Source organism: Salmo salar, chromosome 09 (assembly GCF_965601325.2).
Source record: "Salmo salar chromosome 09, fSalSal1, whole genome shotgun sequence".
Classification (NCBI taxonomy): domain Eukaryota; kingdom Metazoa; phylum Chordata; class Actinopteri; order Salmoniformes; family Salmonidae; genus Salmo; species Salmo salar.
In genome coordinates, this window is record NC_138299.1 from 22,240,371 (window position 1) to 22,253,478 (window position 13,108).

Genomic DNA, 13,108 nt, shown 5'->3' on the forward strand with positions numbered 1-13,108 from the left:
TTGATCTTGTATACAATCAAAGTTAACCAGATAAAACATTTTAGCAGTCGTATAAGGGCAGTGGGCATTTCATGAAATGGGAGTCATAGTATGAATACATAGTTATTGTATACATTACATCTACAGAGCGTGTGAGCATGCAAGCTGAACAGACATTTAACAGAAAACATACTTTGAGGTGCTATGCCTTTAAAGCTCCAACCCCTCTCCTAGTGTACCAACAGTCTGAGGATTATGTCATTGTACATAGATGAGTGGAGGCCTGACACACACACCTAAGAGAAGTGTCTAATGCCTTCCCATTCACCCCATCCCAATCCCCCCAGAAAGAGCCCCTCTCCACTCTCACCAATAACCACCATGACAAATTAATGACAAATTCAACATCCTCTCCTAATCGATCCAGAACTCTTACTCATTTTACTGCAGGTTTGAAAGTCAAAAAAGTAAATCAAATGACGTTGTAGTATAGTTAAATACTTCTCTCTCTCCCAAGCCAAACCCATCCCTCTCCACCTCCCTGCTTTCTACCCCCAAGCCAAGCTTGTCCCAACCTCCCATCCTTGTCCACCCAAGCCAAGCTTGTCCCAACCTCCCATCCTTGTCCACCCAAGCCAAGCTTGTCCCAACCTCCCATCCTTGTCCACCCAAGCCAAGCTTGTCCCAACCTCCCACCCTTGTGTACCCATGCCAAGCTTGTCCCAACCTCCCATCCCTGCCCACCCAAGCCAAGCTTGTCCCAACCTCCCATCCTTGCCCACCCAAGCCAAGCTTGTCCCAACCTCCTATCCCTGCCCACCCAAGCTAAGCTTGTCCCAACCTCCCATCCCTGCCCACCCAAGCTAAGCTTGTCCCAACCTCCCATCCTTTCCCACCCTCCCTCCCTACCTCTCTGACACACTTACACCCATCAACTTACTCATCCATTCCCGCCCAACATATACCCTATGCATCCACACACCCATTCTCTCCCACCCTCCTACACATATTCATATTCACTATCCATCACCAGTTTTAACCGGTTGGTAGCTTAGTGGTTAAGAGTGTTGGGCCAGTAACCGAAAGGTCACTGGTTCGAATCCCTGATCCCTTGACCAAGGCACTGAACCCTAATTGCTCCTGTAAGTCGCTCTGGGTAAGAGTGCCTGCTAAATGACCAAAACATATATATACAATGCCAGTCAAATGTTTGGACACACCTACTCATTCAAGGGTTTTTCTTTTTTTTTTACATTGTAGAATAATAGTGAAGACATCAAAACTATGAAATAACACATATGGAATCATGTAGTAAGGGAGGCGGAGCTAGCATGTTGGAGTGAACGGCTGTGTGTGAGAGAGGCTCCCGCAACTGTTTTGCAAAACAATCTAACTTAACCTACTAAGTCTCTTTCTAATAAAATATTGTAACTTTTTATGTGAACATGCCGAGTAATAGGCGACTAAAGGACAATAAATCGTCATCGGAGCCCTCCTCCCCACCAAACAACAAGACAGGACCTTGAGAAGGCTTCTGAATTCAATGCTGATAGGATCGACAAGTTAGAGAAGCTATGCACGTCCTTGCAGGACAGTGTGCAGAGGCTTTCTGTGAAAGTGGTCGATCTAGAGGGCCGATCCAGACGTCACAACATTCACGTTGTTGGTCTGTCAGAGGGGGTGGAGGCTGGCTCTCGCCCCACCGACTTCTTCGCCTGTTGTCCCCGTGCCTGGCCAACGTCCTCACCCAGTAATCATCTCTTGTCCCCGTGCCTGGACCGGGCCAACGTCCTCACCCAGTAATCATCTCTTGTCCCCGTGCCTGGACCGGGCCAACGTCCTCACCCAGTAATCATCTCTTGTCCCCGTGACTGGACCGGGCCAACGTCCTCACCCAGTAATCATCTCTTGTCCCCGTGCCTGGACCGGGCCAACGACCTCACCCAGTAATCATCTCTTGTCCCCGTGCCTGGACCGGGCCAACGTCCTCACCCAGTAATCATCTCTTTTCCCCGTGCCTGGACCGGGCCAACGTCCTCACCCAGTAATCATCTCTTGTCCCCGTGCCTGGACCGGGCCAACGTCCTCACCCAGTAATCATCTCTTGTCCCCGTGCCTGGACCGGGCCAACGTCCTCACCCAGTAATCATCTCTTGTCCCCGTGCCTGGACCGGGCCAACGTCCTCACCCAGTAATCATCTCTTGTCCCCGTGCCTGGACCGGGCCAACGTCCTCACCCAGTAATCATCTCTTTTCCCCGTGCCTGGACCGGGCCAACGTCCTCACCCAGTAATCACCTGTTGTCACAGTTTCAAGACCAAGAATCTTATCCTGCGTGAGGCTGGAATGAGGGGTAACCTGTTACATAAAGGACATCCCTTCCGTGTCTATGATGATTACACGCCCAATGTGGCGAAGCATCAAGCTGGCCACAGAGATGTCATGACCAAACTCTACAAACTCCATCTTCGCCCAGCCTTGCTCTTCCCTGCCAGACTCAGAATTACCCCTCCTTCCGGTGAGAAGATCTCTCCTCGGTTTTGGATGCAGAGAAGTTTAACCGGGAATATGTACCAATCCCCCGTACGGGTTAGAGTGCCTTGTCATTGTGTGTTAGGGTGTGTTGTGCTCATGGACTCAAATCCATACTATGTCATAGCGGATGAAACCTTATTAAACAGTCTCAGCAAGGGCTGCCGACAAGGGCTGCCGTTTTATTGTCGCTCCTGGACATGTAAGACGCTGAGCCGGCCAATGGAGGGCGGTTAGAGCTTTCATTTCACTTTCATTCCGGCTGGAAGACTGACCTGTCGTTGAAGTTTAGAGGATGCCTGTTTGAGTGGCTTGTCAGGTTTGATCATTGACACTTTCGGATGGATATACTTATATTCCCCCATTTTTGTTTTGTTTCGTTATTTCTCAATTATAACACGATTCCTACATTTTTCTTATTATCATACCATTTATTGGTGGTGATGGTTGGGTCGGGGCAGATGGGGTGGCATTAGACACCTGGATATCATGTTGGTGTCTTGTGCCGTTCTGCTTCTGTCATTACGGCGGGCCGCTCTGCCGTTCTGCTTCTGTCATTACGGCCGGCCGCTCTGCCGTTCTGCTTCTGTCATTACGGCCGGCCGCTCTGCCGTTCTGCTTCTGTCATTACGGCGGGCCGCTCTGCCGTTCTGCTTCTGTCATTACGGCCGGCCGCTCTGCCGTTCTGCTTCTGTCATTACGGCCGGCCGCTCTGCCGTTCTGCTTCTGTCATTACGGCGGGCCGCTCTGCCGTTCTGCTTCTGTCATTACGGCCGGCCGCTCTGCCGTTCTGCTTCTGTCATTACGGCGGGCCGCTCTGCCGTTCTGCTTCTGTCATTACGGCGGGCCGCACTCCCCATTAGGTTCCCACCAGCCTTCTGTGGTGTTTGTGTATACAGTGAGGGAAAAAAGTATTTGATCCCCTGCTGATTTTGTACGTTTGCCCACTGATAAAGAAAGGATCAATCTATCATTTTAATGGTAGGTTTATTTGAACAGTGAGAGACAGAATAACAAAAATATCCAGAAAAACGCATGTCAAAAATGTTATAAATTGATTTGCATTTTAATGAGGGAAATAAGTATTTGACCCCCTCTCAATCAGAAAGATTTCTGACTCCCAGGTGTCTTTTATACAGGTAACGAGCTGAGATTAGGAGCACACTCTTAAAGGGAGTGCTCCTAACCGCAGCTTGTTACTTGTAAAAAAGACACCTGTCCACAGAAGCAATCAATCAATCAGATTCCAAACTCTCCACCATGGCCAAGACCAAAGAGCTCTCCAAGGATGTCAGGGACAAGATTGTAGACCTACACAAGGCTGGAATAGGCTACAAGACCATCGCCAAGCAGCTTGGTGAGAAGGTGACAACATTTGGTGCGATTATTCGCAAATGGAAGAAACACAAAAGAACTGTCAACATCCCTTGGCCTGGGGCTCCATGCAAGATCTCACCTCGTGGGGTTGAAATGATCATGAGAACGGTGAGGAATCAGCCCAGAACTACACGGGAGGATCTTGTCAATGATCTCAAGGCAGCCGGGACCATTGTCACCAAGAAAACAATTGGTAACACACTACGCCGTGAAGGACTGAAATCTTGCAGCGCCCGCAAGGTCCCCCTGCTCAAGAATACATATACATGCCCGTCTGAAGTTTGCCAATGAACATCTGAATGATTCAGAGGACAACTGGTGAAAGTGTTGTGGTTAGATGAGACCAAAATGGAGCTCTTTGGCATCAACTCAACTCGCCGTGTTTGGAGGAGGAGGAATGCTGCCTATGACCCCAAGAACACCATCTCCACCATCAAACATGGAGGTGGAAACATTATGCTTTGGGGGTGTTTTTCTGCTAAGGGGCCAGGACAACTTCACCGCATCATTTGACGGGGCCATGTACTGTCAAATCTTGGGTGAGAACCTCCTTCCCTCAGCCAGGGCATTGAAAATGGGTCGTGGATGGGTATTCCAGCATGACAATGACCCAAAACACATGGCCAAGGCAACAAAGGAGTAGCTCAAGAAGAAGCACATTAAGGTCCTGGAGTGGCCTAGCCAGTCTCCAGACCTTAATCCCATAGAAAATCTGTGGAGGGAGCTGAGGGTTCGAGTTGCCAAACGTCAGCCTCGAAACCTTAATGACTTGGAGAAGAAAAATTAGTAGAATTGGAGGGACAAATTCATTTACTGGATAGGGAGAATGCTAGTCATCCATCTATGGAGAAACAGTAAAGAAAATACCACTTTAAAATTTGAATATCATCAGTCTCTCTCAGGTTAAAATTGCTAAATCTTTTCTCTATGCCGCCATGCATATTTTGAATTTGGTGACAAACCACATAAATTACTTGCCAGACAACTTCGAAAAACTAAGAGTGACCGAATGATTCACAAAGTTAAATTTGCAACTGGGGAATTACTCTCTTCCCTCAACATCAATGACAGATTCCGTAAGTTTTACGAGACTCTATATACATCTAAAGCAGATCCTAACCCCTTAATTATGAAAAACGTTTTGGAGGACTGTAATCTCCCTGCCCTAAACCAGGAAGATTCCCAATTCCTGAATAAGGAAATCTCTCTTGGAGAAATTCAAGAAACAATTACATCTTTAAAGAGTGGCAAGACCCCAGGCCCAGATGGATTCCCTGGTGAATTCTATAAAACATTCAGCAACATGCTCTCCCCCTACCTGCACAAAATGTTGGTTCAGGCCAATGAGGATGGAGCTCTCCCACCTACTTTGGATGAGGCGTTTATTACAGTTATTCATAAAAAGGGTAATGATCCGGAAGAGGTGGGGTCATACAGACCAATAGCTCTCCTTAATACAGACCAAAACATTTGAGTAAAAACTCTTGCTAATAGGGTTAGCACTTTAGTGGGCAAATTGGTCCAGTCGGACCAGACCGGCTTTATCCCTAACAAAAACTCATTCTTCAATCTCAGGCGCCTCTTCAACATTATGTATTCGCAGAGGTTACCCAACGTGGACCTTGCCATTATATCTCTGGACGCCGAAAATGCCTTTGACCAAGTTGAGTGGTCCTAACTATTCAAGGTCCTACAGAAATGTAATATTGGAGATGGGTTCACAAAGTGGATCTAGCTTTTATATAGGAACCCCTGTGCGAGAATACGCATTAACCAATCACTCACTAACCAATTGCCACGATTTAACCTTTATAGAGTGAGAAGGCAAGGTTGTGCGCTGTCGCCTCTGCTTTTTTCTCTAATCATTAAACCTCTCGCTCAGGCAATCAGATCTCATGCAGCAATACATGGCTATAATACTAAAGATACTCTAAATAAGATTTCACTATATGCAGATGACATATGCAGATGACATGTAACAGAACCCCAAACTAGTATTCCAGCTATTCTTGATTTGATTAATTTGTTTGGTACCTTCTCGGGATACAGAATAAATTGGAACAAGAGTGAATTAATGCCCATAAGGTTGCAAAACACCTTTTGGTTAGTACTGATTCCATTTAAGTTATCTTCAGAAAAATGTACCCATCTAGGAATTGTAGTTACCAAACAATACCCCTCACTATTTAAAGAGAATTTCCCCCCTCTGATGCAAAAACTCAAGGCAAACATATAATTTTGGAGAACTCTCCCAATTTCATTGCTCGGAAGAATTAATGCCATTAAAATGGTCTTCGTCCCACAACTGCTTTACCTATTCCAGAAAATTGCAGTATTCATACCTAAGTCCTTTCATAAACAACTGGACTCAATTATCAAGCCATCCATCTGGAATTGTAAAAAAAAAAAAACACTTCTGTAAATCCAAGATGGAAGGAGGATTTTCTCTCCAAAATGTTATATTTTACTATTGGGCCGCTAACCTCCATGCTGTCACGTTTCTGCTGGATGACGCACTTCTGTCATCTGGTTGGCTTAGTATGGAGCGTGAGGATTGCCAGCCCTTCTATATTGGCGCTGTCAAGTTGAAGATGTCACTTTATAGTAACAATCCTATTATACATTGCACAGTCCGAATCTGGAAGCAAATTAAAGTCTACTTTGACCTTAGACCAATATCATTCCTACTCCCTGTTGCCAGGAATCCCTCCTTTGCACCCTCTAACCTTGATAACACCTTTGAGCGATGGGGAGAACTAGGGAGCAATACCATAGGGGAGTGAGGATTTTTTTTTTATTCTGTCTCTCACTGTTCAAATAAACCTACCATTAAAATTATAGACTGATCACTTCTTTGTCAGTGGGCAAACGTACAACATCAGCAGGGGATCAAATACTTTTTTCCCTCACGGTACATATAGAAGGGACCTTTGCCTCCTTTGATTTGTTGAGGGAAACCTATAATCTTCCCAGAAGTAACTTTTTCAGATACCTACAGATTAGAGACTACGTTAGAAAACATCTTCCGACATTTGGGAATGCTAAACCGTCCATATTTGACAGATGCATAAAAATATGCCCCACCACACGCAAACTGATATCTCATCTATATGACGCTTTTCAATCTGTTACCACACCTTCTACAGATGCCATTAAGACAAAGTGGGAGGAAGAGCTAGGGACTGACATATCTTTGGCAGACTGGGAAGATCGCTTGGAGTATATCCACACCTGCTCCATTAACTCCAGACATCGTTTTATACAATTCAAGGTATTACACAGATTACACTATTCCAAAACTAAGCTGCATAGGATATTTCTTGATACATCCCCTATGTGTGATAAATGTCATGCTGAGCAGGGTACACTACTCCACTGCTTTGCCCTATGCTCTAACTTGTATGGTTACTGGTGTGGAATTTTTAGGATCCTGTCTGAAGTTCTGGAGACTTCAATTGACCCAGAGCCGCTTCTGATCATCCTGGGAGTGTCTGAAACCCTAAACAGATTAACCAACCCAAAAACAACTCAACTCTTACAGTCTCATTTCAGCCCAAAAATGTATCTTGTTGTTTTGGAAAAGGAAGGAAGCTCCCTCTACCAAATTATGGCTCAGGGAATTGGCAAATACAATAAATGATCAACATTTGATCAAATCTGGCAGTCTCTCCTCTCTTACTTGGACCAGTCAGCGCTGTGAATTTGTACATTTTAACTCACTCTCAATTTTAATATTGGAATCTACCCTTGGGTGGCATGTGCTTGCCACGGCACACTCTTTTATGTTTAGATAAGAATTGCATACTTGTCTTTTCTACAAAATACCTATACACCATTCTTGTGTGTTCAATAAAAAAATATTTGAACAAGGAATCATGTAGTAACCAAAGCAAATGTTAAACAAGTCAAAATATATTTTAGATTCTTCAAAGTAACCACCCTTTGCCTTGATGACAGCTTTGCACACTCTTGAAATTCTCTCAACCAGCTTCATGAGGTAGTCACCTAGAATGCTTTTCCAACAGTCTTGAATGAGTTCCCACATATGCTGAGCACTTGTTGGCTGCTTTTCCTTCACTCTGTGGTCCAATTCATGCTAAAATATCTCAATTGGGTTGAGGTCGGGTGATTGTGGAGGGCAGCGCATGTGATGCAGCACTCCATTACTCTCCTTGGTCAAATAGCCCTTACACAGCCTGGCGGTGTGTTTTGGGTCATTGTCCTGTTGAAAAACAAAATGATAGTCCCACTAAGCACAAACCAGATGGGATGGCGTATCGCTGCAGAATGCTGTGGTAGCCATGCTGGGGTTTTTTTTTTTTAATTGGTATTTTTTTTTTAATTGGTTTTTTTTTCACCCCTTTTTTCTCCCCAATTTCATGGTATCCAATTACAGTCTTGTCTCATCGCTGCAACTCCTGTACGGACTCAGGAGAGGCGAAGGTAGAGAGCCATGCGTCCTCCGAAACACAACCCAACCAAGCCGCACTGCTTCTTGACACAATGCCCATCCAACCCGGAAGCCAGCAGCACCAATGTGTCAGAGGAAACACCGTACACCTGGCGACCGTGTCAGCGTGCACTGCGCCCGGCCCGCCACAGGAGTCGCTAGTGCGCGATGAGACAAGGACACCTCTGCCAGCCAAACCCTCCCTAACCCGGATGACGCTGGGCCAATTGTGCGCCACCCCATGGGCCTCCCGGTCGCGGCCAGCTGCGACAGAGCCTGGACTCGAACCCAGAATCTCTAGTGGCACAGCTAGCACTGTGATGCAGTGCCTTAGACCACTGCACCACTCGGGAGGCCCCCAATGCTGGTTAAGTGTCTTGAATTCTAAATAAATCACAGACAGTGTCACCAGCAAAGCACCTCCACACCATCACACCTCCATGCTTCGGTAGCCTAGTTGTTTGAGAGTTGGGCCAGTAACCGAAAGGTTGCTGGACTGAATCCCCGAGCGGACAAGGTAAAAATCTGTCGTTCTGTCCTTGAGCAAGGCAGTTAACCCACTGTTCCCCGGGCACCGAAGACATGGATGTCGATTAAGGCAGACCCCCGCACCTCTCTGATATGTGGTACCGTAACGAGTGCAACAAACTGAGCATACATTTTCCAGAATAATTGTTCATTGGTACATCCGTTTTATTAGTGTCTGCTCTGCTTGAAATGTAAGGAGCTGAAACATAAACAGGGTATGGTTCGAAAGGCTCACTTTTCCTCTATTACAGTAAAATAATGTCTCAATGTGTTTCGGTGTCCATATGACCGATTCCGTTGGCCCAAACCTCAAATAGCAAGTTGAAACCATTTGTCAGAGAGGAAGAAGTGATCTCCCATCTTAGTTGTTGTGAGTGGTAGGATGAGGGGCTTTGGAGAAAGAGGCGAAGCGAGAAGTTTCATCTCGTCATTATATACAGATCTCTGGTGTAAATGGGAAGGTGCACAGCACAGAAGGAGCGAACGAGACGAGACCAAAAAGACAACATGAGAACAAGCGGACATAAACGCTCATAAAAACAAAAAATACAACAAACAAAAAATTTCTGGAATACAGGGATTGGAATATCTGGTAAAAACATTCATTTTAATTAATTAGATATATCGCTCAGCCCTAGGTGGCAGCATAGGCCTCTCCAACCCAGCTCCTCTTTAAATATTACATTAGTCCTTTTTTGAAATGTAACTCTTGCAGGAAAACCACATCTGCTGACAATCTAAGTGTTCAATCTCTAAGTGTTCAAGTTCAAGTATTTAATCATCATGAATGTAAATGCATTCCAGGTGACTACCACATGAAGCTGGTTGAGAGAATGCCAAGATTGTGCAAAGGCGTCACTTTGAAGAATCTAAAATATATTTTCTTCTCCATGTGTGTTATTTCATAGTTTTGATGTCTTCACTATTATTCTACAATGTAGAAAATAAGAAAACTAAAGAAAAACCCTTGAATGAGTAGGTGTGTCCCAACTTTTGACTGGTACTGTATATGTAAGTCACCTTTCCATTCATATACACACACATACTCCCACACACACACACACACATCCATTAAACAGTTATTGCACTTATTGTTTCAGCATGACTATGCAATAACAGTCAACTTCCCCTTTACAACATATTACCTAGTTCTGCTTATCTGTGTGGCTATTGCTTGATAAAACAGTGAAACGCTAGGTCCTTGCAATACATCAGTATCTTCTACAGACAGCTATTGAAGTCACTCTAAGTCTCAATCCATGGCAGAAGCTTTCCAACACCTGCCAAACAATGTGTACAAAGTGATCAGGCACTCACCGATAGACCACTTCTCATTCAGCCGCCTCTCAGCAAGGTTGTGCACCAGTTGGATCTCGTAGTCTTGGTCGCGGCTCCCCCTAGAGGCCTGGAGAACCTTGACGCCCGTGGACAGCTTGATGTAGTCTTCGTAGTAGTATCCCCACGCAGCCAGAGAGAGCTGCAACTGGCTGTCAAACTGGGCTAGATCATCCAGAGTCATACAACCCAAGGTCTTCAGTCTTCATTTGCACCACAGTGCAATATGGTCAAACAGAGAGAAAAACTGTCAATTGTATTCATTTCACCTCTAGCATGGCCACAGTCTCACACAGGACAACACACAGAGCGACTGAACAAGAAGAACCTGGCTTTAAACAGGGCTGTGGTCTGTTAGCTAGTGCCTTAAATAGGCTTCTGTGTACTCTATCGTGCACGTAAAGCAAATATTGGTTTATCACCTTGTTCTGCACTGCACCACAGTAAACGTAACATGATCTACTAAGTTACATTTACATTAAGCCTTAAAAAGGGGCAATCTGCAGTTCAAACAACAACAAATTGGTCAAACCGCCCCTGATTTGGTAAATAGCTGAGGGATGGGGCTGGAGAAATGTAACCACTGTCAAATTCATAGACAAAGCTATGGATGCAAGGAGATCAAATTAGATCACAATTACAGTTAACCATATTGAGGCAATACAGTGTTTGTTTACAATTACTTTGTTTAGAAACAAAGGAGTAGAACAAGATTATATTTTGGGTTCTGATGGGGTAAGAACATTTTACTATGCTCATGAGGGATTTCTAAGTTATATTCTTCAAAAATCTATGCATATTAATCATGAATTTACATGTCCAGAAATGGATGTAGCAATCGCAGATTGCCTCTTCAAGAGCTATATAAACATTAGAAAGTCAGATAGTCATAGTGTGGTATGTTGTGAGTCATGATGAAAATGGATTAGTATTCCTATGACACATGTATTAAATGGTATAGTGTAATCTACTCAAGGAGCAAACGCTTTCCAGGGCTGACAGCTGCTGTAGCCACAATAAACACAGTGTAATAACCACTATAACCCAGCTGCTCATGTTTACAATACATTACTTTAGGTAAAGCATGCCAGTGCTCAGACAAACCTGAGCTCATACTGTATTGAACAATCTGCAAAGAGGAAGTCAAGTTTACAATCCCCTCTGTATGACTAACCTATGTATCTCACAATAAAATATATCAATGTGATACAACTGAAAAAAGAAAACATTTGTCTTCATTTATTAATTAATACATAAAACAAGTAAAGGTTATACTATTATACAGAAAGGCCTATAGGCTCAGTCTGACTACAGTTCAACTCAGTCCACTGAGAGGTACCCCCACATCTGTAGGATTGCAGAACATCAACTACTATATCGTATGTGTAACAGCCCCTTAAGAGCACTCATTACTGCAGTGACCCTCTGAAAAACTGCAGCCTCCTGAGCTCAATGTCACCAAGCGCAGCCAGCCATGAATGGGGAGTCTGCTCCCAAGTGGACAAAACAGCAGACACAAAGCAGTATCTGTTCTATGGTTGTTATTCTCAGCCATGTAGCCTATCTCTCAGTGAAAGAGAGAAAGAGAGATACCTCTCAGTGTTTCACGAAATGAATGAATTCTGTAAGATGTAAGTGCAGAATTGTGTAGTAATGTTAGTTGTGTTTATGTGATGAGTTTGAATCTGCCCATGACAGGTGAGAGGTAGGTAGTACTATGCTAACAACATGGTGGTGGTATGCTTACGTATGATAGTAGTGCTCAAGGCTTTGAGAGCAAAGCCACTCCTGGAAGGCAAAGTCTCGCAGCAGCTGGATGTGAGCCTCTGCAATGTCCCTCCAGCGCCGCTTCTCTCTCACCACATCCTCCAGACGAGTCAGAACACTCAGGCTCAGCTCCTCCAGAGTCTCCACATCTACACACACAGACAGACAAAGACGCAGACAAATCAGCCAGAGCAGAGTAGACGTGCCAGTATGAGGATCTATTCTAGTCTATAGCCTTGTCACAAAGACATACACCTCAACATTACCAGAATGAGGCGAACACAAGAATATACTCTTACCTGCAAACAACAAGGCCCTAAATCCCTGAAACAACAACCTCAGGCGCGACAAAAAGTTACACCAATGGCTGAAGATAAGCTGTCGAGAAGGAATTTCACCCATTGGCCTAACCTTCGTTAAAACACCCTTTGAACTGTGGTAGACTTTTGTGCAAACTCCAATGGATGAGAAAATTCAAAGAGAATAAATTCCCCTTGTTGTAAAAGAGCTGGGATGGGGTGCATTAACTACAGATCAAATCAGATTACTGTGTTTGGCTGCAATTAAATTAGCCTCCTTCCCATCAGCAATAGTTCAGAGATGCCAAACTGCCACTGAAGATGTTCCATGTCATTCATAAACACTGGATCATCGCAAAGAGTGGAGTATCTTTTCTCAACTGACCTTCAAGTAAGTGTTTGTATTCGGAGAGACTGTGGCCTTGAATCCATTCTTCGATCTGACTTTCTTTGCCTTTCTTCCAGCACACTTCCCAGAAGAAAATCCACGAGACTGAGCAGAAGAGGAAGGTCAGCAAAAAGCGGCGGTCCATCAGACCATCTTCAGCCTGGACTCAGACTCCTCTGCTCCTCACAAAGGCTGGGCCAGGTCCAAAATATTGCACGATAAAGTCTCAAATGATCTTAATTCTCCAGCTTCTTCACTTGGAAAGACCTAGAGCAACAACAAAACATGACAGGTATAAGTCCGGCAGTTCAAAAATAATTAACCTAAACAATGACTGAGACAATTAAAAACTTGTGACCATGCTCATCTAGCTACACAGACACTGTCACTAATCAGTAGCAGCATAGCCAAGAAGCCATGTATGAATATTAATGTGTCACACTGGAGGAGTGT

General features: G+C 44.6%; 1 protein-coding gene across 2 annotated transcripts in view; it reads right to left on the reverse strand.

Annotated features, from left to right (window-relative positions):
- Positions 1-13,108, reverse strand: part of LOC106611059 (apoptosis-resistant E3 ubiquitin protein ligase 1) — a 31,839-nt gene that overhangs the window by 17,697 nt on the left and 1,034 nt on the right. For both annotated transcript variants that reach the window (XM_014210910.3, XM_014210909.3), the window contains exons 2-4: positions 12,653-12,922; positions 11,949-12,117; positions 10,184-10,404 (exon numbers count right to left, since the gene is read on the reverse strand). In XM_014210910.3, the coding sequence (XP_014066385.2) occupies positions 10,184-10,404; positions 11,949-12,117; positions 12,653-12,800 (538 nt within the window). In that variant the 5' untranslated portion in view covers positions 12,801-12,922. The remainder of the gene's footprint in view (positions 1-10,183; positions 10,405-11,948; positions 12,118-12,652; positions 12,923-13,108) is intronic.